The sequence below is a fragment of the Drosophila sulfurigaster genome, chromosome X, assembly GCF_023558435.1.
Source record: "Drosophila sulfurigaster albostrigata strain 15112-1811.04 chromosome X, ASM2355843v2, whole genome shotgun sequence".
In the NCBI taxonomy this organism is placed as follows: Eukaryota; Metazoa; Arthropoda; class Insecta; order Diptera; family Drosophilidae; genus Drosophila; species Drosophila sulfurigaster.
In genome coordinates this window covers 10,284,530-10,310,088 of record NC_084885.1, presented here as the reverse complement: position 1 = coordinate 10,310,088, position 25,559 = coordinate 10,284,530, and the positions used below count along the sequence as shown (strand labels likewise).

The 25,559-nt window shown below is 42.9% G+C and overlaps 2 protein-coding genes across 6 annotated transcripts in view; both read left to right on the top strand.

Annotated features, from left to right (window-relative positions):
- The window catches only part of LOC133847026 (uncharacterized), a 45,392-nt gene extending 26,694 nt beyond the window's left edge, over positions 1-18,698 (top strand). Inside the window, exons 4-12 of one of the 5 annotated variants that reach the window (XM_062281767.1) lie at positions 454-1,933; positions 2,745-3,621; positions 3,689-3,893; positions 4,527-4,698; positions 11,253-11,717; positions 13,554-15,614; positions 15,700-15,803; positions 16,681-16,762; positions 18,164-18,698. In XM_062281767.1, coding sequence (XP_062137751.1) covers positions 454-1,933; positions 2,745-3,621; positions 3,689-3,893; positions 4,527-4,698; positions 11,253-11,717; positions 13,554-15,614; positions 15,700-15,803; positions 16,681-16,762; positions 18,164-18,193 — 5,476 coding nt within the window. In that variant the 3' untranslated portion in view covers positions 18,194-18,698. Of the gene's footprint in view, positions 1-453; positions 1,934-2,744; positions 3,622-3,688; positions 3,894-4,526; positions 4,699-11,252; positions 11,718-13,553; positions 15,615-15,687; positions 15,804-16,680; positions 17,174-18,163 lie in introns of those variants that run through there. The other 4 variants (XM_062281766.1, XM_062281769.1, XM_062281768.1 and 1 more) reach the window with 4 other exon arrangements.
- On the top strand, positions 18,279-25,241 carry LOC133847780 (uncharacterized). The gene is made up of 6 exons (XM_062283001.1): positions 18,279-18,367; positions 18,611-19,364; positions 20,387-20,895; positions 20,959-21,690; positions 22,850-23,054; positions 23,116-25,241. Exons 1-6 carry the CDS (start codon positions 18,279-18,281, stop codon positions 23,200-23,202), a joined length of 2,376 nt encoding a protein of 791 aa, XP_062138985.1. The 3' UTR covers positions 23,203-25,241.
- Positions 25,242-25,559: the final 318 nt, after the last annotated feature.

Below are 25,559 nucleotides of genomic sequence, written 5' to 3'. Positions count from 1 at the left end.
TTTTGTTTTTATCAGACGTCAGACAACTGACAGCGGAATAACAGAACGTAACAGAACGAAACGGAACGAAACGGAATGAAATGGAAATGGAAATGAATCGAATACGAAAACGAAAACGAACGGAAACGGAAGCCCAGCCTTGGCAGGTCATTTGAGTGGCCTTTAGCCACAAGCAAGCAATTCCCCAGTGGTTGCTTAAGCTACAGCTTGTGGTCAGTGGTCGTTGGTCGATGGTCGATTGTCAGTGGTCGGGTAATCGGGTAGTCGGTGTGCTTGCTGATTTATTGTAGTGCAAAACCTGAGACTTCCTCCTCCTTCGCAGTTCCGATAAGGAACGTTTCCCCAGCTGATGTAATAGTTGTGATTCAGTGATGAAGGACCTCTTTCCGCAGTTACCATTTGCCAATTGCCAATTACTAATGGCCAGCCATCGTCACTTTATTATTTTTGCAGACGCAGCGAGTTCCTGGGTTGCCTCACATTTCCATTGAGCGCTTTGGCCGAGCAGCAACACATCTACGGCGTCACGGGATCCTACAAGTTGCACGCACAGGGATGTCAACATAGCTGCCGCAGTAGACTGCACGCCCCAAGCACCGCCAGCCGTCCACAACAGTTGCAGAAAGAAGAGGAGGAGGAGCAGAGACAAGAGCAGGAACAGGAGCAGGAGCAAGAGCTGAGCGAAACAGAGGAGCAACAGCTCACTGAGGACTCCAGTAAGATGACAACGATGGCAGCAACAGCACTCAAGTCAAGCAACACCAACAGCAACACGAACAATACCAACAACACCGCCGCCACCACAAACAACAGCAACTCAAATACAAATACGAACACGAACAGCAACAACACAACGACAGCTGTGATTGCGTCGACAACTGTGTTGAGTGATGAGGTCATCAGCATTAGCATCGACAGCATGGCAGCAGCGACAGGTCCTTTGGGCAAGGACGATCTGCTGCCACAGCAGCCACAGCAACCGATGGTGCTCAGCAAGAAGGCGCTGCATCAACGCGACGCCGACGAGAATCTCTTCTTGCGCTTCCTCGAGCTCGATCCCCCAGCCGATGGGAATGCGAACAGCACAACAACAGCTGCCGGCAATAGTACCGCAGGTGCCTCGGCCGGTGGTACTGGCGGTGGCGGTAGCGGTGGCGGTGGCACAGGAGGCGGTGGCTCCGGTGGTGGGAATGCGAATGCCAATGCAAATGCCAGCAATGCGAATCATATGAATGGCGGATCGACGCGACGCTGCTCAACGATGGCCACCGGACGTCAGCCAACGGGACGCACACCGTTCACGATGACGAAGCGTTTGACACGAACGGAGGAGCGGGGCTTTGGCTTCTCGATTGTGTGGACACATCCGCCGCGGGTGGAAAAGGTCGAGGCTGGACTGTCGGCGGATCGTTGCGGCATCCTGCCGGGCGATTATGTCATCTTTGTGGACAAGCACAATGTGGTCACGATGCCCGAGGCTGATGTTCTGAATTTGATACGATCGCAGGGCTCGTCCTTGACGTTGGAGATATTCAGAAGGTCAGGCGCGGGCGCCAACATGACGAACATGGCCAACAACATCACCACGGTCACTGTGAATGCCAGCAGCAATAGTCACAACACTCACCACAACTCCTCCCACACGCTCACCCACGTCCAGACCCATTCCCAATCCCATCATCATCAGCAGCAGCAACGTCCGCAGCTCTGCGCTGACGAACATGCAACAGCAGCGGCAGCGACGACGACAACAACAACCACAGCAATACATAATACATCAGCGATATTGCAGCGCACGAGCAGCACACGAGTGCCTGGCTTCATGGGCAACAATCAACAATCCCGGCCAGCCACCGCCTGCTCCGGCACCACGTCATCGATTGAGGCGGCCAAGCGGCGACTGCATCTGCCGCAAGTGACGTTCAGCAAGGAGGTAGGCAAAGGTGTCATTGTCTAATGTGTGTCATGCCACTTTTTGCCACGCCACGTCTAATTTTAGACGGACTCTTTAATTTAATTTTTGTCATTTTCCACATTTCCGAACATTTCGTTTTTTTTTTTTTTTGCACCGCGTTGCTCATTGTAAATATCTTTAGCGCCTTATTGTTAAGTTTACCTATTTTTTTTTGTCGTAACTTTTAAGTTTGCAACATGACGATACGATTTACTACCTAAATATATTACTATTATAATCATTTTTTTTTGTGCTCTCCCCTGCGACCTTTGAATGCCATAAAAACCCCCCAACCCACGCTTGACAATAAAAATTACATTTTTTTACGTTTCATGTGAATTTCATTTGGTTTCTTTTTTTATGAACACTGCTCATTAAGGCCTTAGCTCATCAAGCACTTCCTGCTAGCAGGAAGCTCATTTGCATTATATTTTATTCGAGGGAGCAGAGTTAAAGAACATTTCTTTGGTTACATTATTTATTCAAATTGACGTTTGTATATTATTTGCGTACCTTCTATGCGCACTTGCAATAGTTATACGGCATTAATCATTATTAGTGCTTTATTCATTTGTACTGAAAACGCTTTCAACATTTAAAGTGTAGCATACTTTGCAGCGCACACATTTAAATATTTACGTTGTCTGATTAGATTCATGTTCAATGAGCATTGTAACTAATTGGAAAGTGTTGAGTTTATCAATTTGTCCGCTAGATGGCTAACACTATTCGTTACTTGAAAGCATAATGATGATCCCTCTTCACTCTTCTGTCCAACACCTTTCTGCAGTCCATTGTGCCCATTACGGATAATCGTCGACGTTTCCTGCTGCAGCTCATCAGTCGAGAGCAAAACTTCACAGCGGCCCTGCACTTTGGACTGCAGCGCTTTGTGCAGCCGCTGGTTGAGCGCAAGGATTTGATATCACCGAACGATCATCGCACGCTGTTCCAGAACATCGATGAGCTGCTGCGCATTGCCGAGGACATACTGGAGCAGCTGTGCAGCAACGATCAGGAGCAGGAGCCGCACATGAACTTTGCCTCGCGTGTCTATCTGTCAAAAACGACAGCGATCTGTGCCGCCTACAAGAAATACTGCAATGGCATCAAACGGGCAGACTGTGTGCTGGTCAATAAATCGAGGCAAACCGGTTCGGAGTTCATCTCGTTCATCACGGAGCCGGCAGTGCCGCGAAAGCGTCCCGATCTCACCATGTTCATCCACCGTCCGCTGCAGCATTTTCGCGAGATTCTCAAGCTGATGCAGCTGCTCGCTGGCAATTGTCATGTGGATACCGAGGAGCATAAGAACTTCAGCACTGTGATCAATGAACTGCAGGCTGCCTACCGGGAGATAACCGTCAGCAGTGGCCTCATGGAGCCACTGGGCGAGGGGCGTCCCCTGCTGACGCTGCAGGACCTCGAGTCACGCATGGTGTTCACCAAGTGCAAACCCTTCACGCTCGCCGTCCAGGGTCGTCAGTGGATCTTCGGTGGCGATTTGTCGCGCGTCGAGGGCCGCTCAATCAAACCGTATTGGACGCTGCTCTTCAGCGACATCATTGTGTTCGCGAAGGTCAGTCGGGATCGTGTGCTCTTCATCACCGAGGAGCCCATACCCATTGCCAATGTGGTCGATTCGTGCTTTCACATGCGCAAAAAAAGTGAGTTGCACTATTCTATTCCCCTCAATGCGTTTCTTCCCCAAAAACTGTTTCCTCATTCGGCTAGCTTGCACATTCGCAATGTCTCTTGCAGCGACGGAGTTTCGTCTCACCGTCGATCCCAACGGACGTCTGGCCGAAAGTCCAACCGGATACTGTGCCCCAGATCTGACACGAACGCCCAAGCGTGGTGCCAGACGCAAGAGCCTTATACTGCGTGCTCCCTCCCTGGAGCTGAAGGCTGTTTGGCAGAATCTCTTGCAGCGTCAAATGTAAGTTGCTCTCTGCAAAGCGAGCTATAGATAAGGTTGCTCCCTATGATATTATAAATGATATTTTACATGTATACAAGCACTTTTGCTTCCTAACATCCTTTAGCAACAGTCCTAAAACATTAGTCAATATTTATTTAAGTTCTTTAGGCTGACCTATTCACTGACTCTCTGAAATATCAAGGTACAGCCCAAGCGGTAAGAGCTAAGAGGCTGATATTTTTACATTACATAATTAACATAACTATATCTAGAAAACAAAAGCAAAATTCGAACTTCAATTATTCTAAATCATTTATACAAATTTGTATTAAAAAACTTTACATTGCCTAAGGAAACTTGGTACTCGAGTCAGGAAATCCTACGCAGTAGAAAGTCTTTCATCAGCGGAAAATTGAAACCTTTACATAGCAAAGCTAAATCGATTTGATTTCTGTTATATTATTTTTAGTGATTGATATTTTTAGTTGACAGTTTAATGTTTGAAGTCTTACCAAATATCAATTACTACATACGAGTATATAAGCTCATAAGCTAAATTTACGGAAAGATACCGAATCCTTTCAACAAATATTTTGTAAATAACTCACTTTTTAACTATCTTCACACTATTTATTGTTGGTGACTTTGCAGATTTCTGGTGAACGCCGCTTTGGGATCAACGCCGCTGTCCAGTCCCCTGGACTCGCCGGACGTGCTCAATACGCTGGTGCCGTTGAGCGATATTGGCATGACATCCGCATCGATGGGCTCGATGAAGCTGCCCTCGCTGGACAGCATCAATCTGAAGCAGCAGAAACAGCAGGTGCGTCTCTTTCGCAGCAAGCGCCTGGACAGCGCCGATTCCTATGAGAATCTACAGCGTTTGGCCAGTGCGCTGGTGCCGTCAACCCAAGTGGTTTCCGGTTCGGGTTTGGGTTCGGGTTCGGGTATGGGTTTGAGTCAGGGTCACGGACAGGGTCATGTCTCAGTCTCTCAGGGCGTTCCCTGCATTACGGCCAGCACACAGACCGCTCAGCAGCAACTGTGTTCCGCCTCGTTGCCCTCACGCACCACCTCCCCGGCCCGTCTGTCCGGCTGTGTGCGTGGTCAGGCGACCAGCTGCGGTGGCTCCATGCCAAATGGCGTCGGTGGCGGCGTTGCTGTTGGTGTTGGTGTTGGCGTTGGTTCGCTGCGTCACTACAACACCAATCCGAGTTCGTGCCTCAGCAGCAGCGGCAGCTTGACGGCACACACGCACACACAGGCCTCGGCACAATCGTTGCCCAGCGTGAGCAACAAATGCCTGACCGCCATACCCGAGGCGATCGCCGAGGTGGCCACAACCACAACCACAATGGCAACAGTCAACGCAGTAACAGCGTCAAGTCATGCGCAAAAGCTGCTCGAGTTCAGTCTCAGTTCGGTGGGGCGTTCGTTTATCGACGAGTCGTCGATGGCGATGGGGCAACAGGTGTCGCTGACCACGCCCGAAACGCCCACGCCGAACATATCGCCCAGTTCACAGGTCTGCAATTCGGATGCCTTCTCCAATGACTTTGTGCCTCCCACTGGGACAGGGGCAGGGGCAGGCGCGGGGGCAGGTACTGTGGCAAGCATGGCCAGCGGACGTGCTTCGAATATACCGCTGGCTGAATTTGGCGGCTCGTGGGATTTGTTAGAGCTCGATCTGCAGCTGAACGAGGTGAATTTGGATCCCTGCTACGACACCGATGTCGAGGAATGCATTTTCCATGGCGATGGCGATGACATTGGCACTAGTCCAACTCCCGGAGCGGGCGGCGGTGCTGGTGCTGATGCGGATGGGGATGCGGACGATGACAGCGATGATGATAGCGTTGTGGTCGACGATCCATTTGGCATGCTGCCAACTAAGCCGACGCCGCCCGATTCCCTGGATCTGTGATTTGATTTTTGGCTCTTAACTGAGACGAGCACACAGATCTGCATTGAGTCCGCATCGGCATCGGCATCAGAATCGGAATTCGAGTCAGAGGTGAAGGCGATGCCATGTCCCCATGTCCCTTTCTTGCCTCCCTCAAACACTAACACACACACACACACACACACGCACAAAAGCACAATCTTTAAATAAATGAGCTTAGACAACCACCCAACTGATAGAACTACGAATAAACTAGAACGACAAAATGTCACAGCAAAACCAAACAAAACAAAAAAAAAACGAAGCTTTAGCTGCAACTTCGGTGCGCCGAAGTTCCAATATCCTTGCAGACATTAAGGATAACTCAACTGACCGTTGCCAAAGAAGAAAGCTCGTTCCTCTGCAAGGATATAAGTTTGGTAAGCTGAACTCTCTATCTTCAAGAAGCTACCTCGTTGCCTAACGTGCTGCAATATTGCATACAGTCTTTGTCCATCTTTCTCTCTCTCTTTCTCTCTGTCTCTCTCTCTCTTTCTCTCTCTCTCTCTAGTTCTTTTGCACGCTTTCGCTCTGTTGCTCTTTGCTTTGTGCTTTTACAAATAGCTCTCTTTCTCTGTCACGTCCCCGCCGTTCCTTCCCCACCCCAAAACACCCCCCACACCAAGTTCCAACAAAGCGCTTTTTGGATCTCAAATGGAGATCCCACGAGTATCTAGTAAGCAAATGAGTGTGATCTATCTAAACGAATGCCTTATGGGGTAACTGTAACCAAAACTAGACAAATTAACAAAAAAAACAAAAACAAAAGATTGAAGAATGATGAAATGATAAAAAGAAGAAAAGAAACGAGACAGCTCTTTGCTCTGCTTTTGGGTCTTGAGTTGAGTTGGCATTTGGTATTCGAACGTGTCGAATTGTATGATCAAATTGTACAAACATCCTTTTTGATAATCAAATTTGAATTGAGCATGAGAATTGCATTGCATTGCACAGCTACAACAAAGCTTAACACAAAAATAAGTGAAAACAACAAAAAAATGGTTAATTATATAGTTAGTAAATGAGTGAATTAGGCGTGTAGCACTTGAGATCGATAACGATTTCGATTTCGATTTCGAATACTACGATTAATATTCATATATCTCTCTCATCATATACGTATATACAAACACACACACACACACACACGCATACATATATATACTGTATATAGTACATATATGCAGATATGCTCTCGTGTCTTGGATATTTTCGGGGGAGAAGAGATATACATACATACATATGTGTATACACACATATACAAAATATATACACATATTTAGTAGCTGTAAGGTTATATAGTTAATATTGTAACTAATTATTAACTAGTTTTTTCTAGTCTTTAGTCATTATTACTAGTGTAGTCCACATTTCATAGATAGTCAAATTTACACACACGCAGCTCAACACTTACACACACACACACACACACACACACACACACGCAGACACACGCAGACACTGACAACTCTTATACATTTGCCGCTGCTATATATGTATGTACATACTACACGGCGCTAGATGGCGCCACTTTGCCAATATTGTAATATTGTAAGTGGCGCATTCAAGCGCCATTTTGTTTTACACTCGTATTTACAAATATACACACATACATACTTATATATATATACTCTTATATACCTATTCGTATTAATCGTCTCCGTTAATTCGATTCTAATGTTTTCTGCCAACACCTTTAAAAGTAAATCCCTTCCAAAAAATTAAAAAAAGAAAACCCCAAAAAAATCGATTCAAAAATCAAACAAAAAATATATGAAAATATCGTGAAAAAAAGATTCGTAAAAAAATGCTTCCATTTTGTAGCCAAAAACAAAAGAAAAAAACAAAAACGAAGAAGAAAAGAAAAAGAGATGTGAAAAGATGAAAATTGAAACTATTGTTGTTATCGTTGTTGTTATATTAATTATTTAGTGTCGATTATGTCCATTGTCTAATCCACGCCATAGTCTAGTCTCGACCTTATTCGATTAATGTGCTCCAATTGGGTGTTAATTAAGCTTAAGTTAATCCAAAAAAAAAAACGTTTTGCCAAAACGCGTTGCCATGTTTTTTTCGTAGGTTATACACGATATTCGATATTCGATTTTTTTAATTCGATATTCGGCTACTTGTTGTTTAAGATCTGTGTACATAAAATCCTTGACTTTCCCGACATCCACACAAACATATAATTCATATATTAAAACGCTATATAATCTATGTAACTGTAATTGTAACTGTAACTATAACTGTAATTATAACCGTAACTGTTAACTGTAAACCGTAATCGTAACTGTAACTGTAACAATCTTTGCTCAGTCTCAGTCTCAGGCGCTAATATGACGTACATTCACAATTCCATTCTTAAAATGCAGTCTAAAGGGGCGGCATAATATAATCTCTTGCATTTCCCATAATCCCGCATCTCATATTTGCGAAATGCGAATCTCTTGAGAAGTCCATGTCAATTATTTCCAGTTATGACTTGCACTTTGTTGCCTTTGAATGTAGTCATAACACACACACACACACACACATACATCCTAAACACACACTCGAACGCCTTAGCTGAGGCTCGCACAAGGACAAATTTGTGAAGAGGAAGCAAGGAGTCTCTTAATGAGCATTTGCATATTGCATGTCAAATACTTGTACTTTGTTGCTTTTATTTGATTTTCCCTTTCCCCTCTCTCTCTCTATCTCTCATTTTAATAGCCAAGTTCCTTCATATTCCAATTACTCATTAATCTAACAACATTGTGTTTAGCCTACTGTCAGGCGATTACTTGAGTTCAATTCGCATTTTCATTGGAATGCAAAGTTCATGAAGGCAAAGCAAATATGCAATACTCATACTTTTAGTAATTTATACGCATTACAACAGTATTTTGTGATTTTCTTTATAATTTAATAGATTATATAATATAATACTCTAGTATTATTTTAATTTAAATAGCAATCATTTCTCAATTAGAGCTGCCACAGAAATTGCTTACCTTCAATTCTGAGCGAAATGATTCCGCCATCAATCCGCTTTTATTTCGCTGGCGTTTTGCGTTGCCACCTAATCGATTGAGAATTTCGAAGTAAAGGTCAGCGATGCCACATTTTCTAATCTCACTTTTATGTGAGGTATTCAAAAAAATATGAATGGAACCAAATATGTTCTTTTACTTAAATTAAACTAAACAAAACAAACTTTTTTGAGGTAAAGCAAGCTGCAAACTGCAAAAATCGTTGAACTATTGTGCAAATAGATGTGAGAAATTATACTTCTGATTCACTTGATTACTCCTAATCACAATGAGCTTGCCAGAAATTGGTAAATACATCTTAGAGTTGTTGATATCAGTTAATTAGTTAATTCAATAATTAAATATTCTATTAAAATTAACAAAGAAAAACATTAAACCTAATGGTTTTAAGCGATAAAAATGTAATAAAATCTAGGAAAATTTAATTTGACAAGGTGAAAGCCATGAATACCCAAGTTCGAAATAGAATTTTTGTCGGAATTTCGATATTTTTGGCAGTGGAATCTATCGCTAGCGATTTTTTGTGGCATGCCTGCATAAGAAAAAGATATATCTTATTTTTAATTCTCAATTATAGAACTATTTAGTATTTCAGCCGTCGATTCTTTGATTGATTATTGCCTTTTTGTTTCTTTTTTTCAATTTATATTAAGTTTCTCTCAGTAACCTTTTTTCATTTTAGAACTTTAGATACTTTTTTCGTAGTATTTATAACCACTGTGCGGGCTGAAGTCGGCGTGCCGCCCTCTTAGACTGCATTCGCCTTCCATTATAATAGGCTTTGATTCGATCTAATCTAAATACAGCAATCGTTGCTTTTGGGCCTGAGCTACAAATATAAAGTATACGTCATGTGTGCGTGGTGGAGTTTTGAGCAAATTTGTGTTGCCGTAGCCGTAGCTTATTTGAATTCTCGCCGCCACCAATTATCTCGTTCCCTCTCGCTCCCGTTGCATTAAGCTATATAACATATATACTATATATATACTTATTACGTATGTATTATGTAAAACGTCGACACACGCTAAACACACACACACACACACACTTATATAACTACCCTAAGAAAGTAAGTAAGTATGTGTATGTGTGGTAAATTGTCCCCATTGTACTTGTACTTAGTATGTGTGTCTAGGATTGTTTATAACAATGAAATATTTTTCGATTCCTATTATCCATACATACATATTTACTTATTAGTCCGTTTTTTTGTGGTTTTGTTGATGAGAGAGAAGTGAAGTAGTAAAAACAAATGAAAGATGATAATATACATAACAAACAAACAAATATATTATGAAGATGATGATGATGATGATGATGATGAGATGAGTTTGAGAAACGATGAATAATAAAAACCAAATGATTCTTTGACTAAAAACGCTTGTGATGTTCTTTTTATTTCAATTCCTACCAAAAAATAAACAAAAAAAAAAGATACGAATTCTGCAACCAAGTGAAAGAAACAAACCCACCGAGCACTCACTTTGTACCACTCTGTACGTTGCCCAAAATATGTTATAACATCAAAAAAGCAAAAAAAAAAAAACAAAAAAAAAGAGTAATAATATGTTAGAAAAAAAAAACACTCTTCCCGGTCCCCGGTTCATCCTGCGTTCAAATTGGTTGACCAGCAAAAAAACCAGACAAAATACTTAGAAAATTTGAAAATCAAATTAAAAATTGTGATGGACTCAATTTTGGTTTAGTTAAGTTCAATCAATCAATCAATCTTCTTCTTCTTCTTCTGTCGCTTCTTTCATTATTTCCAACTCAATTCGCTTCCTTTTTGTTATCGTTATCGTCATTGTAATTTTTTGTATTCGTATTCGTATTTGTATTTGTATTGTTTGTATTTATCGTTATCGTTATCGTTATCGCTATTGCTATGAGTTATCGTTACCGTTATCGTTATCGTTGTGTGAACCTCGTTAAAGTGCAAGCGTTTTTAATCAAAGATGGCCAAAAACCCGCGAGTTTTTATTGTTTCTGTTGTTTCTCGAGCGCCAAGCCAAAGCCAAAGTCAAATCAAATGCCAATCAAATCAAAAGCCAGACAAGAGCACAATACTCGAATTCTACTTCAATCGCTTTTGCTTCTTCTTCTTAAATACAAATAGCCAAACGATCGTATCCGAAATTAATCGAACGAAGCATTTACTATCGAATATTCAAAATGAGCCCATCACAAATTTTAATTTGCAAGCAACGTCGGGCAGCTGTCTATGAGCATACGATGGTGCTGTGCTGTGTGGTGGTGTTGATCTTGGTGGTGCAGTAGCTGGGGTTCCAACTGGGTTCGATCGGGGATTTAGAGCATCGGGGAGGGGCATTCTAACCAACCAACCAACCAACCAACCAACAAACAAACAACAACCAACAACCAACGCAACGAATCTTGCAGCAACGCAACGCAGGTCAGCATGGCCATGCTGTGGGGCAGATCGAGCTACTGATCGATGAGAAGTGTCGGATCCTCAATAAGACCGGCACTCCCAAGTCGAGTGCCCTGCATCTCGCTAACTGGATGAAGGGTCAACTGGACAAGCAACAGCAGCAGGCACGTCTGGTGGCCATCGCACGATCGCAGGAGAATGTGAGCGCTGAGGATGAGCAGTTGATCTTCAACAGCGATAGCGAGCAGGATGAACGCATCATCTACTGGACGCGACAGCAGCTCGAGAAGCGCACCAAGGAGCTCAATCTTGCCAAGGAGAACGGCGGCCTCTCAGCCAAGCCCAATTTCGGGGGCAAGCGACTCAGCGGTGTCGAGGAGCTCAGCATGAGCGCCACCTCCGACATCTACTCAGAGGCTGAGGTTGTGCCCAGCCAGATCAGTCAGTCGCATAGCACCACATCGGATAGCCAGGTGAGTGAACTGAACTGAACTGAACTGAGCTAAGTCATTAGTGGTGCACACGGAAGTTGGGCAAAGGGGCCAAAGAATGTTGACTCTATGTAATCTAAGAAAGAAATTTACTACAATACAATTCGCTATAGAAAAGTGCAGCTCACATTGCTAGACGATACAAGGAACTTACGATTAGATGACTGCAATCTATTACACAGGAATAATGAAAGTTACTGCATTACAATTCGCCGTAGAAAAGGAAGGAACTTACAATCACGCTTCTTCTTTCAAAACTTCTTGTCTTTAATACATTTTGTTGTTTTCATTATTGTACTTCATAGGTCGCTTCATTAACGTGCCAAGTTGTTAACTTGTTACTTTGTTTTCCTAATCAGAGCTTTCAAATTTAGACACCTTCGCAAATTTGTTCGCTACAAAAATGTCACCAAAAACAAGACGTCCAAATATTACACTCCTATTTAGCTGTGTTACTTTAAGGTATGTCTAAATTGTGTATGAAAAAAAAAGTTCTTGGAATGTAAGTCATAAAAGTCATTAGTTGAATAATCAAGATAAAAAGACAGGTTTGTGCTATTTTAAATTCCTAACGTAATAGTCAGGCTTTCCATCCACTCGAATGTGTCAGAGTTCAAGGGACAGAAAGGAAAGGAAAAACTCAACTAATTAAATAAAAGTGGAATGTGGATTATTTAGAACTAGAACCAAAAACGAAACCTAGTAATTTTTCCGTTTATTATTACTTTAAGGGTTTTAAGACTTTGGCTTTATATTGAGCGCAGAAAGTACAAGCAATGGTAACCATTGCACATTGGGATAAAAGGCCTTTATTTTGGCAAAAACCTAAAAAGTTCATGTTAATATATCAATAATGTTGCAATTATTTCAAGCTTAGAAATGTCCCTAGACATCGAAAATATTTAATTTGAATTTTATTGCGCAGCCTTCGTCTTGCACCAGCTGTTTAAAGTCAGCTGTTCTTGCCACGTTGTGCGTGCAAGCTTGCTGACTAGTAAAATTTCTTAATTTTGGCGTTGTCGTATTTTTAAACAGTTTGACTTATTAAAATACCTTAAATTGGAAAATGTTCTTCATGGTATGTAGAAAATATTTGTATAAGTTTTTAATTATATTTGTTTTTGTGTTGTCATGTTTTTAATGAAATACGTAAGCATTAGTTTTGTTGGTTCTAACCTTAAAATATTTGTGTTTCGTGGAGCATATCTAGCAAGAAACAACAGATAACAAATAACAACTTATGTGGTAGTATGAATTATTATGTGTATATTCAGGTAGCATTTAATTAATTTGCGGGAATTTGCGGGGGGGTTAAATATTTCAATAGATACAAGCAAGGTTTCTCTTCGTCGGGGTGACTAACTAAAAATTTGGCTGGATTCAAATCGCAATGTCAAGGCCTCTTTTGACTGGGTAATTCCAAATGATTTTCCGGAAAACGATTTAGAGGTGATTAAAAACAAAAAAAAATAAAAAATAAAAAATAAAAACTAAAAAAAAAAAAAAAAAAAAAAAAAAAAAAAATCCGAAATTCACAAATAATATAAGCAGCAAATTCTCCAAGTTTCAACTTTCTAGCTTTAAAATTACGGTTATGGCCAAAATAAAGGCATTTCATCCCAATGTGCATTGTATTAAATTACTTTCAAGATTTAATCAGAATATGTTCACTCACATTCTGGGAGTTCAGAGTCAACAATCTAAAATCCGGTGCCCAACTTCCGCTACCCACTGTTTGCTTTGAGTGTGTAGAACGTATTGCTAGAGCTTGGAGTTCTAGTTGTTGTTATTGTTTTTGTCGGCTACCCTTTCGCTTAGATCACAGTACGCTCGAGTCCCATTGTGCTCGACAAGTTGGCCGTGTGCCGTCACTGCCACAAGAATTGCCAGCAGAGCGCAGCGGGCGGACGTGGCTCAGGTTCGGTTGGTGGTGGAGCTGCTGCCGGTGGTGCAGCTGCTGGTGGCGGTTCCTCGCTGGTCTGCAATTCGCTGAAGGTGCAGCATAGCCAATCCTCACCGAATCGCTGCTGCAAGCTCAATGGCAATGGCAACGCCCCAGGTGCTCCGGTTGTCGCCGGTTGTCCCCCAACGGCTGCGACAAACACCCGGACAACGAGGACGGGCACGGGCACGGGCACGGGCAGCGTGACGAGCATGTCCAGCGGCACCACCGTCACCGGTGAGCTGTCCTCCAAGGTAGTCGCTAGCAGCAGTCGTCGCGAGACCGGCGACACGGAGAGCGATGTGGCTCAACTGATCACTGACGAATTGTCGCTATCGCAATCAGAGGCGACCGATGACAGCGTCGGGGCCATGCCGAACAGCAGCAGCAGCTGCAGCGTCATCGCCGACGCCAAGCTACGAGTTCTAGAGCAACAGCAACAGCAGTCGACACCCTTGGCCAATGGTCACTGCTCGGGCGCCGTCTCCATTTCCAATTCAGCATCCGCATCGGGTTCAGCTTCAGCTTCAGTCTCAGCATCCGCATCCGCTTCGGCATCCGCATCCGTTTCGGGATCACCGAAGGCGCAGCCACAGCCACCGCCACGTCGCAACGTGACTCGCATTGTGGCGCATGCCAGCCAGGAGCCGACGCGACCACGTGCCAATCAACAGGTCAAGGCAATTGTGACCATCACGGAAACCGCACGCATTATGCGTAGCAGCGATCGTCCGACAGGTGCAGGTACAGGTGCAGGTGCTTCGGGGTCCGGTTCGATGTCCGGTTCACCGGCCAAATACGCTGCCTGCCATTGTCGCTGTGCACCCGAGGACTTTAGCCAAACGCAGCTAGGACCGGATAAGATGGAGCAGCAAACGTGCAAGTTGCTCGAGTCACCGAAGCAGAAGGCGACCGCGGTGCAGCGTCAGGAGGATGAGCAGTTGTCCCTCATGCTCATCGGACTCGCGCAGTTTGCGCCCACCGCCAAGCTGTGTGGTCAAAGTCCGGGTCAGCAGAGCAAGGAGCAACGATCCCCCCTGATCACGCTAAATGATCAAAAGGTTGCGCTGACAACGCTCCCAACTCAAACGCCAACGATTGCTGTGGTCCCTCCGACGCCGGATGCCGTGCTGACCAAGACGAGTACGCATGTGTGGGACAATAGTGGCGGTGCAGTGACTGCAAGCAGCAGCACAACGACCACCACCTCAACCACCTCGACGGCCACAGCGAAGCAGCCGCGTCAGGCGATCATTGAGAACATACCGGAGGATTCATGTGACGAGTCGCCGCTGGAGGAAGAACCTCCCTACAGACCGATGAGCAATGCGCTGCGACGCTTTGGCACGATGTCCAGCCTGGAGAAGCTGCCCTCCGATGAGCTGGACGAACTGGAAGATCTCGAGTCTTATGCACAGAATGGTCTCAACGAGGAGGCGGAGGCGAAACGTCACGAGGATGCCAACGATGCGGATGACGATGATGACGATGAACTCGATGCCGATGCCGATGCCGATGCCGATGCGGATGATGAAGATGCCGATGCGGATGATGCTGCAGCGGACAAGGCAATGGCACAGAATCTACACGAGCTTGCAGCCTGCTCGAGTGGCGGCAGCATCAGTGTGACCATCAGCAATGGGGAGGTGCTCGCCAGCGGAGCGTGGACGAATCGTGCCGGGGCCTTTGTCAGCGACAAGATGAGCTTCTTCGAGGAGTCGCGTGCCTTCATCGACAAGTATTTGGGTCGCTGGAATGTCAACGAGCAGCCACAGCAATCGCAGCTCCAGGGAGGCAATCAGACAGCCTCCGAGACGGACGAACAGATGGATGAGTGCACATCGGGTGCCACCTCGGGCGAGGAGGTCTGGGGCACGCCCACCAGCGGTGGGGATAACGATGACATGCAGCTTATTAACTCGGAGAACACGCACTCGGTAAGTTCTTCCGGTCCATCTTCGCGATGGAAGTTTCGATCGATCTCGATCCAATCACACTTTAACTCTTTAGTCGCCCACCAAGTCGAGCACATCGCTGAACGATGATGATGATACGGAACTGATGATGGATGAGCTGCTGATGGCGCCACCGATGACGGCGAGCACCATACGGGGACTGCTGCCACGGTAAGTCACCCGGCACTATGCACATTGTATGTATGTAGATCGATAGTCGCTAGCTAACGACATTATTAGACTTAGTCTGCCAAATCGACAAAACGAAGCAAATCAAATTCAAAATGCTAACCAAAATTCAATGCTAAAGACCGCCAGCGATCTATAGTTGCTTAAACTTAAGTATATAGCTCTATATAACATATATATACATATATATGAATATATATTCTTATTTTTGTGTGTTCTTTTGGATTTTTTTCTGTAGTTTTTACAGGTGTTTCTTTCGTTCTTTCGTAACTCTCTATCCACAATCCATTGAATTCAATTCGCTGTTCATCTGTAAACAGTTTAGCTTAGCCAACTAAATACTATTTACTCTATTTGTATCATCTTTGGTTAGCTTAGATTATACTAAACGATTAGGTATATCCATAAAGAAAATGAGGCTAAGTGAGCAAGAGGTTGAGAGGGAGAAACATACTCGATGCTCATCTAATCGTTGATAGTTGCGTATAATAAATATATACTCTCATATATAGTATAGTATTACTTATATATTCAATACGCTAGTCTTCTAATTCATCTCTGTAGTGTATATTCAATAGCTAAGTAACTAGTACATCTATCTATATCGTATATATGTTATATATGACATTTGCTCAACTCAAAATTTATATCATTTATGCCATCAACAACACACCAAAAAAAAAACATCAACATAAATCGAACAACAAAACGACAACATGCAATCCAATCAAATCCAAAAACAAAATAATACCACAATCAAAACAAAACAAATTCGTTACATCCCATCGTATCGTATCGTATCGTATATCGACTCTCGTATATCGTGTATATCGTATATATCGCAACATGTAATGCTTAGACGCCGTCTTGAGCCCCTGTTTGAGGAGGAGACCGAAAGCGATGAAGAGAAAACCCAACAGGACAGCGATGACATCAAAAAGGTGGGTCGTATTTAGAACAAATCAAATCAAATCAAATCAAATCAAACCAATTCATCTAGTCAACAACAAAAAATAACCGACAATATTCGGCCAGCACCACTTTACGCTCAAATGCATTTTAGCACTGTTATTTCCACTTGCTTTTCAGCATGGCAACACTGCCCTCAGTTTTTACTGACTTCGGCATAGCCGAATAGCGAATACTCTCACGGTGGCAACATCAATCATCGCATCCATAACCAAATTAATCATGTTATCTGAATGTGAGCATAATATTTTGCTTTGCTTCCTCTTTTTTGTCATATTAAATTACTCAATCAGTCATCAATCAAGGTCCTTAAATGAACATCAACAAATCAATCATGGTTTCTAAGAGTAAGCATATTAGTTTGCTTTGCCCACTTTTTGTTTGCCATATTAAATTACTCAATCACTCAATCAATTAATGCCATTAAAACGCCAATCGTCGCATCCGTCAGTAAATCATTAAGTCTCCTAAAATACAGCATATTAGTTTGCTTTACTCCTTTTTAATTATTAAGTTACTTAACCACACATCAATCAATCAGTCAAGGTTCTTGAATGACAACATCAATCAATCCATCAATCATTTCGATTATCAACATTTCAAACAATTTATCTGAGAATCTGTAAATTAGCTTGCTATGCCAACATTTTTATTGCTAAATTAAATTATCTAATCACTCATCAATCAAGGTCCTTAAATGAACATCAACAAATCAATCAAGTTATCTGATAGTCCGCAAATTAGTTTGCTTTGATTACTTTATTTTTTTGGCACATTAAATATCTCAATCACACATCAATCAATCAATCACGGACTTAATAATTTGCAAGCATTGCGTACCCTGCGAGAGTATTTGTGTTTAAATGTTGCCCACACAGTGCGCTGCATGTATTGCTGTCAATCAAACATGGCCATATCAATCGGAATTGATTGATCTCTTCATTTTATTGATTTTGTTTTCGATTTCTTCGTCTTCTTTTTTCCATATGCGTTCTCAACAACAACCAAAATCAACAACAACAACAACAATATTAATCAAATGCGTCACCTGCCTCATCATCATCATGACAAACAAAAATATCATCAATCAAACAATCAATCAATCACCTACACCACCTACTCGTACATCAATATCTCTTTTCTGTGTAAAAATGTACTTCAAATTTGCTTAATTCATGATACAACTTGTACTTGATTGTTGTTATTAATATTAATATTATAATTATTATTATTACGATTATTGTTGCTAAAATCACTTACTATAAATATATGTGTATATGTGTGTGTGTGTGTGTGTATGTTTGGGTGCGTATGTGTGCGTGTGTGTGTGTGTGTGTGTGTGCGAATGTTTGAATGTGTGTGTGTATATATAGAAAGTCGTAGTGAAATTAGTGAAGCTTTAGCCAAACCTGCAATACTGCGAGCTCATAAACATCACACGCCAGGACAGAGACCCACAGCCGAAACAAATCGATTGACAATGATAGTATGCACTCCAATGGCAAATCGATATCGCTATCGTTAATCACAACGACATCGACATCGCTATCGACATCGACATCGACATCAAAATTACAGTTGCAATTCCAATTGAAATCAACGAACGAACAATGAATAAATCCACAAGAACAACGAGGACAAACAAAACAACAACAAGAACAACAACAACAAATGAACTAAACCAACAATCAAGCAAGCAAATAATCTCGATAATCAATCAATCAATCAACCACTCATAAAACATATGAACTGAACTGCAAGCAGGAGGCTTTATCAAAACCAGAATTGATTAGTTGAATTCTATTCCCAACAATTGGTAGGGGGGAAGCAACGACAAATGGCCACTACCTAGAGGATTCGGCTGGAAGTTCAAGCGAAGAGGCGCCTCTCTCAGTGGGCGATCCCCGGGACGAGGAGGAACTGGACCTGAACGAGGACGAGGAGGAGGAGGAGGAGGAGGAACCGGATCACTCCAGCGAGGATCGTCTTCAGCCGAATCTGGCTACCACAGCATTGGGTCCACGGCCACTGGCCAAACCTTTGACTACTACCATGCTGTTGCCCACCACAGCCATAACGGACTTGTCCTCGACTCCTCCCAGCCAGAGTCGCGTGCGATCTCAAGTAGTTGTAGTGCCACCGCCAGTGGCCTCATCCTGCGAGTATCTACTCGAACAGCGACCATCGATCGCAGCAACGACATCCTCCACATCGTCGATAACCAATCACGCAACGATGATGGCCGCGACAACCACGACGATGACGACGACGACAACGACGACGACGATAATGACGATGACAACGACGAAGATGATGATGACGACGACGACGACGATGACGATGACGAGTACGGCGATGCCAACTATGCCAGCCAACAGCTGCCAACAGCGGGCACCAGTGACGACGGCGAGTCGAGCTCCCTCATCGATTACTACAACAACCAGCAGCGGGAGCGACACTATCAGCAGCGCCGTCAAAGCCATCGTCAAGCCACCGAGATTTATACCACCACCGCCGCCGCCTCGTCGTCTGCTCCTCACGCAGACAAATCTAAGCGCTGCGGCGGGCAAAGCGGTAAGTCTCAGGAACCTCCTTCAGATGCCAACAAAACATTTCCTACTATATATTCTGCCCCAAGAGATCCGATTTCTGTCAGTCTGTTTGCCTCTTTGAGCGCACAAAACTTTATAGTCTATACCATAGTGCTTCCAAATATATTTAGAATCCTTATTCCGCTTCTAAGCAGACTACCCGAATGCAATGACATATGTCAATGGAAGATCACAGACTTACGTGATACGTGGCATTTGCGAATTCGTAAATTGTGGGGTAGTATGTAATACATTATACCAAATAGCGCTTTTGGTATATTTTATTATTTTTCGGTTTTGGTTTTGAAATATTTTTAAGGATAATACCACTTTTGCACTGCTTTAGTTTTATTAACGAGGTCTGGAGTGTATTAGTCATACTTTATTTATCATTTTACTCCTGGAAGTATATAACAACTATGAATGCTGCAGCTGAGTATGCTCAAAAGAGATATAATTCTTAAAATATTTTTTTTTAATATACTGAAAATATACTGAAATATACCAAAAGCAGTATTTGGTGTTGTAAAAAAAACAATAAAGTTCTTTAAGAGGACCGATAGACGGACATGGCTATACCATATGTACGTATAGAAGTACATAAAAGGTGTAAACCGTAAAATATTTCAAAATAATATACTAAAAATATACCAAAACCTATATTTGGTGGTCAACAAAACAATAAAGTTATCTAAGATCTAGGACAAACAGACGAACATGGCTATACCACGAAGTAAACCAGTACGAAAGTCGTATTATCCATAAAACATTTCAAAATAATATACTGAAAATATACTAAAATAACCAAAAGCTGTATTTTATGCTGTGAAAAGCATTAAAGATCTATGAGAGACACGCAAATATTGCTATGCTGTCTCGGCTGCTGACCCTGAGCAAGAATATACATACTTTATAAGATTGGAGATGCCTTCTTCCTGCAGTCACAATGTTATGAAACCTTTTCTGACATTTTCCTTGATGAATTATACGCTCCTTCCATTGCAGCCGCCACCTCAAAGAAAATCTGGCGCTACTGCTGACAGTGGCTGCTTGGCGGCTGTCGCCGACGCCGCCAGCGCTTTGCCCACAATCGGTATCGGGTCAAGGACAACGCCTGCGAGTACCAGAACCTCTGCGGCGTCGTCGACATCCGGCCCAAAACGGGCATCGTCAACGATAATCGAGACCTGCCTGCTGGGTGCCGCAGCGCCGGGCGGCTCAGTCACTTCATCAGCAACAGTCTCGAGGATGGCAAAGCCGAGTCGATCGATCCAGAGCAGCCCAGCTGCAGTGCAGCCGCCATTACCGGCACGGGAACGGGAACGGGAACGAGTGCGGGAGGAGGACAACGCGGCGGGAGCCGGACAACGAACGGCGGCCGTTGCCCCAGTGCCGCACGTTGGTTGCGGCTTAAGTCCAAGGCTCGAAATGCGTTTGGCACTCAACCACGACATACTCGGGGACGAGGACTTGATCTGCTACGAGCCTGGTCCCGATCTAACAACTATTCTGGGGTGAGTGTGCGAAACTTAACTGAAACTAATCAGCGATCTTAATATCGATTTACATATGTGCAGGCACGACCTCTCCACATTTCATCGACTGACGGGTCGCGATTTATTGAGTCGTTCAGCCACGAATCGGGTGCAGCCAAAAGAGGCTGTCATATCGTACTCTCAACAACGCAACTCCAAGATGGACACACCGACGGTGAATCGGCGTCCACGTCCCGCGGTCTCCGGTGTCGTGGCGGCATCGGGCTCGGGCTCGGCGCCGAGGAGTCGCAGCAGCAGCAGCCACGGAAGTCCACGCGCCGTTGGTTCAGCTCGTGCCGTCGGCGATCGACAACGCCCGCATCCAAATCCAAATACATGGAGCAGTTCTGCATCTGCGGCTCGAGCCGTCGGCGGGAGCGCAAACGTCGACGGCAACAGCACAAATTGCAGCAGCAACAGCGGCGCGAGCAAATTAGGCGATCTGGAAATCTTAGCGAGACGCGAGAAGATATATTGCATGTCTCAATTGAGGAGTGGCTATCAAGTCAGGGCGACATCCGAGACAACAACGAAATTGAGCGCGACAACAGACACAACCACAATGACAGCAACGACATCGACATCGAGGTCGACAACGACGACGACGACGACTACGATGACAACGAGACGCGACTGTTCCTTGCCAACGAGCCGAGCAGCAGCAGCAGCCTCTCTGACGAGGACGATGAGTACTACTTCGATGGACGCAGTGGAAGCCACAACAACAACGACTGAACCATGCCTCGAAACCGAAGCGGGCAAATCAAACCGTCTGTGAGTAGCTAACTAGCTATGTAGTTGTCTCATTGATGCTCGCTACCCCGTAGAACGCTGAGTAAAGCGGGCGGTTAGGTCTGAGAAAGGCAGAAGGCTGTTGAAAACAGGAAAGTAAGCTGCGGAGTAGTAGTCTTAGTAAAGCAGGCTGCTTAAAGTAGGAGGCCGAGTAAACTAGGAAGTTGTGAAAAATAGGAAACTGAGTGAAGCAAACTGGGTAAAGCAGGAGGCTGCAAAAAAAGAACGGCTGAGTATCGCAGGCCTTACTATAGAATCAATTTAGTCCTAATGCGATCAATCCGCCTGACTCTTTGAGGCTGAGTAAAGTAGGACTCTGAGTAAAGCAGGCTCGTTTGACTCTTTGGTGCTCATAGAACACTGAGTAAAGCAGAAGGCTGAGTAAAGTAGGAAGCTGTAAGAATTATGAGTGAGTAAAGCAAACTGGGTAAGGCAGGAGGCTGAGTATAGCAGGCTTACTATAAAGCCAATTTCGTACAAAGGCGATCAATTCATCTGACTCTTTGGTGATCCTAGAAAGCTAAGTAAAGCAGGTGACATGGTAAAGCAGGCAGCTGAGTTTAGCAGATCTTACTATAAAGGAAATATAGCTTTGAGGCCATCCGTCCGTATGGCATTTTATGTCAACACTTAGATAGCTGGCTCGAGGCTGGCTTAATGAAAGAAGTCGTACTATAACAGCACTTTATACCTACTCTCGAATGTTCTTCTATTCTTCTATGAAGTCACGTAGTTCTTTAACACGAACTCGCTCAATATTGATAACATTCCCACATTGTTATCAGGCAGCTAGCCTTTTATTTTAGCCCTAAGAACCATCCGCAAAGTAACCAACCCGGTTTTCCTAAACAAATGTAATATAAAGCGCCTTCTTGCTGAATACACTCAAAATTGGTTAGTTTCATTACATTTTCTTTGTTGCTTGTCAATCGAGTAGCGAGTGTCTGGCAGTCGAGCACACTCGACTGCTTAGCGTTTACAACTTGCGTTTGTAATTCGTAATATTGATTTGTGTATTCATTTTTCATGCTTTCGTTTAATTTATTGTAAATTTGTACGGGTAGCGAGTAGCGAGTAGCTCAGAGTCGAGCAAACTCAACTCAGCAGCGCTAATGCGAGTACTTGTCAAATACTATTGCAGCATTAACTTTATCAAGCGCCGCAACTCTGAGATAACCGCCAGCGGCAGCAGCAGCAGCAATCCCAACAACAACTCTGATAGCACATACAACGAGCAGCAGCAGTTGATGTTGCAACTACATCCGAGCCATAGCCAGAGCAGTCAGCTTCTGAGACAGTCACCGGATGCCGCGGACATGGCACAAATGTCACCGCGCAAGGATAACGTAAGTGTGAAGTCCCTTCCCTTCCCTTTTAACTCATTCTTGATATGGCGTCACTTTGCAGGACAAGCCCTCGCTCAATCGCCGGTTGTGGAAGCAAATCACTAAACGAAGACGCACCAATTCCGTATCCCAAATTGTCGCCGGCTAAGACGTCCTGCGTTCCAGCACTTTCGCTCTTGCTTCAGCACTCGCAGTAGCACATCCTCTATCCGCTATATTTGTCTACGATATCACTTCAATTTTCGCATCCCGAGATGCACTCGATTATAGATGCATGTTGAATGTTCACACGTGTGATATTTGCCAGCCTAATGCTTTCATTATTGTATTGTGGTGTGTGGCATTTAGTTAAGCCTGAGTTTAGTTAGATGAAAGCTCTAGGGTCGTTTACACTGGCGTTCATGCTGTATAAATTTGCATTAATAATATATTTACTGAATTGACAAGATAAATGTGCCTGATTCATGCTGAACTGCAGAGCTGGAAAGAGCATCAAATATTATGTAGTAGTAATCTGCGTTTAGAACTTCGATCAATTAATAATTGTAGTGACATTTACCATTGTTTCCACTGCACAGCAGTGAGCAGTATTTTCTTTTGCAAAAGGATTTACAATGTGTTTACACTATGGAAATGTTAATGTGTTTACACTATAATACAGTACTAAGTTGCAATGTGCTTACACTACTAATGCTACGTGTAAACGGCCTTTATATTAATTAAGTTGGTGTCTAGACATTTAAATTGAGCAAAGTTATGTCAAAACTAAGGCTATACAATTTACAACAACAACAAAAATGGTAATGAAAAACCAAATGAAAACAATGTCAAACTTATGCTAAGTTTTTTGATACTTATGAACTTTGTAGCTAGTGAAACCCTTAAATGAATGATGACGTATGATGTTAACGTAATGATGATGATGATGATGATGGTGATGATGATAAACTTTATGATGTTGATGAATATGACGATGCTACGTCCAATTGCGTCCAAGTCCTAGGTGACTCCTGCCAATCAGCTAAGGGGCAACAAGCAAGCAAGCAATCTCACTCGTACTCGTACTCGTACAATAGCCAGCCCAAGCGCGAAGCCAAAAACTAGACTCAAAACCTAGGAAACTTTTTAATGAAAAATCAGCCAAAATAAACTGAAAGGAACAACGAATGAGGAGCAGCCAGACTAAAGTGAATACTTTGAGTTCTGTTACTGAACACAGACACACAATATCTAGAGGAATTACAACAACTGGGGGCGGGATATAGTAGAGCACACACATACACAGCCAAAAAGAAGAAGGGAGAGGTGTAAAGCATATGAAATATGTTTAGAATATTTTTTAGAGAGAAGCTAAAAACACACACATACATACAATAAATACGAGTAAAATGATATCGCATTGGTAGCAAAGTCAAATTAGTTTTGGGTTCACACTGGATTAGCCAGTGTGAATGGGGCTTTTGAATTTGATTATTTTCAATTAACAATGAAATTGCCTTACATTTAAAATTAACACTAACATTTAACACACAAAAAAAAAAAAAAAGAAAAACAAATTTAACATGAACTATTTATTGTATTTGTAGCTTAAAACAAAACAAAAACGTCGTCTTTATACAATGTATGGTATTTTGCAATTGTCATTTGTCCACTACAAAACAAAGAATCTAATTATAATACATATTTAAAAAACAAATTAAGAGAAAGGTAAAGCAAAACAAAAAAAAAACAGAGTATTCGTAGTTGCAGAATCGATCAAAATACAGCAAACAAGTTTTAAGAATTCGAATTTTTTGTCTTTAGTCTTTAAAAATGGATCTTATATCACAGCTATACAGATGCAGATACAGATACAGTATCTGTCGGATTAAGATGATAATATTTGTAGCAATTTGCGATATGTGTACGAGTATTGTATGTGCATTTTGTAGTTTATTTCACATTGAAATTGTTGAAAGCTAACAAATTATACGATATAAATAACAAAAGTGAATAAACAGACAGCTAACAGGCAGACAGACGGACGGACGGACGGATGGACAGACAACGATCAAGTACATTTATCAGCTTTAATAGAAATTCTAATAAAACTTACATATGTAGCTATATAATTGATACACACTCACATACAAATAAAAAAAAACACATATATATATATATAGTATATACTTTGAATAGCATGTACAAGATCGAACTATTAGGCATTTATCACTTTTAATCATTATACAACAAATAACAAAACAACAACAAGAACAACAACAACTACTGCGTCGAATGCATTGAATTTAAATTGTAAATTGTGAATGTAAGGCCCATTTACACTTACATTCTGCAGTCAGTCTGCTATAGGCAGTACACACTTTGCAGAGCCGTCCCTTGAATACCCACAGCCAGCAGGGCAGACGACTTTCGAACACGTTTTAATTTCTTTCTCCACATTAATGAACTCGTACATAATGCGCGAGAGTGAGAGAGAGAAAGAGAGATAGGCGAAATACTTTGTAA

Bases quoted from the DNA above. Each gene is read 5' to 3' on its own strand.
- LOC133847780 (XM_062283001.1), top strand. From the start codon at position 18,279: ATGCACTCCAATGGCAAATCGATATCGCTATCGTTAATCACAACGACA. The intron at 19,365-20,386 runs GTAAGTCTCAGG...CTTCCATTGCAG, and splicing joins GCGCTGCGGCGGGCAAAGCG to CCGCCACCTCAAAGAAAATC. The intron at 21,691-22,849 runs GTGAGTAGCTAA...ATACTATTGCAG, and splicing joins GCGGGCAAATCAAACCGTCT to CATTAACTTTATCAAGCGCC.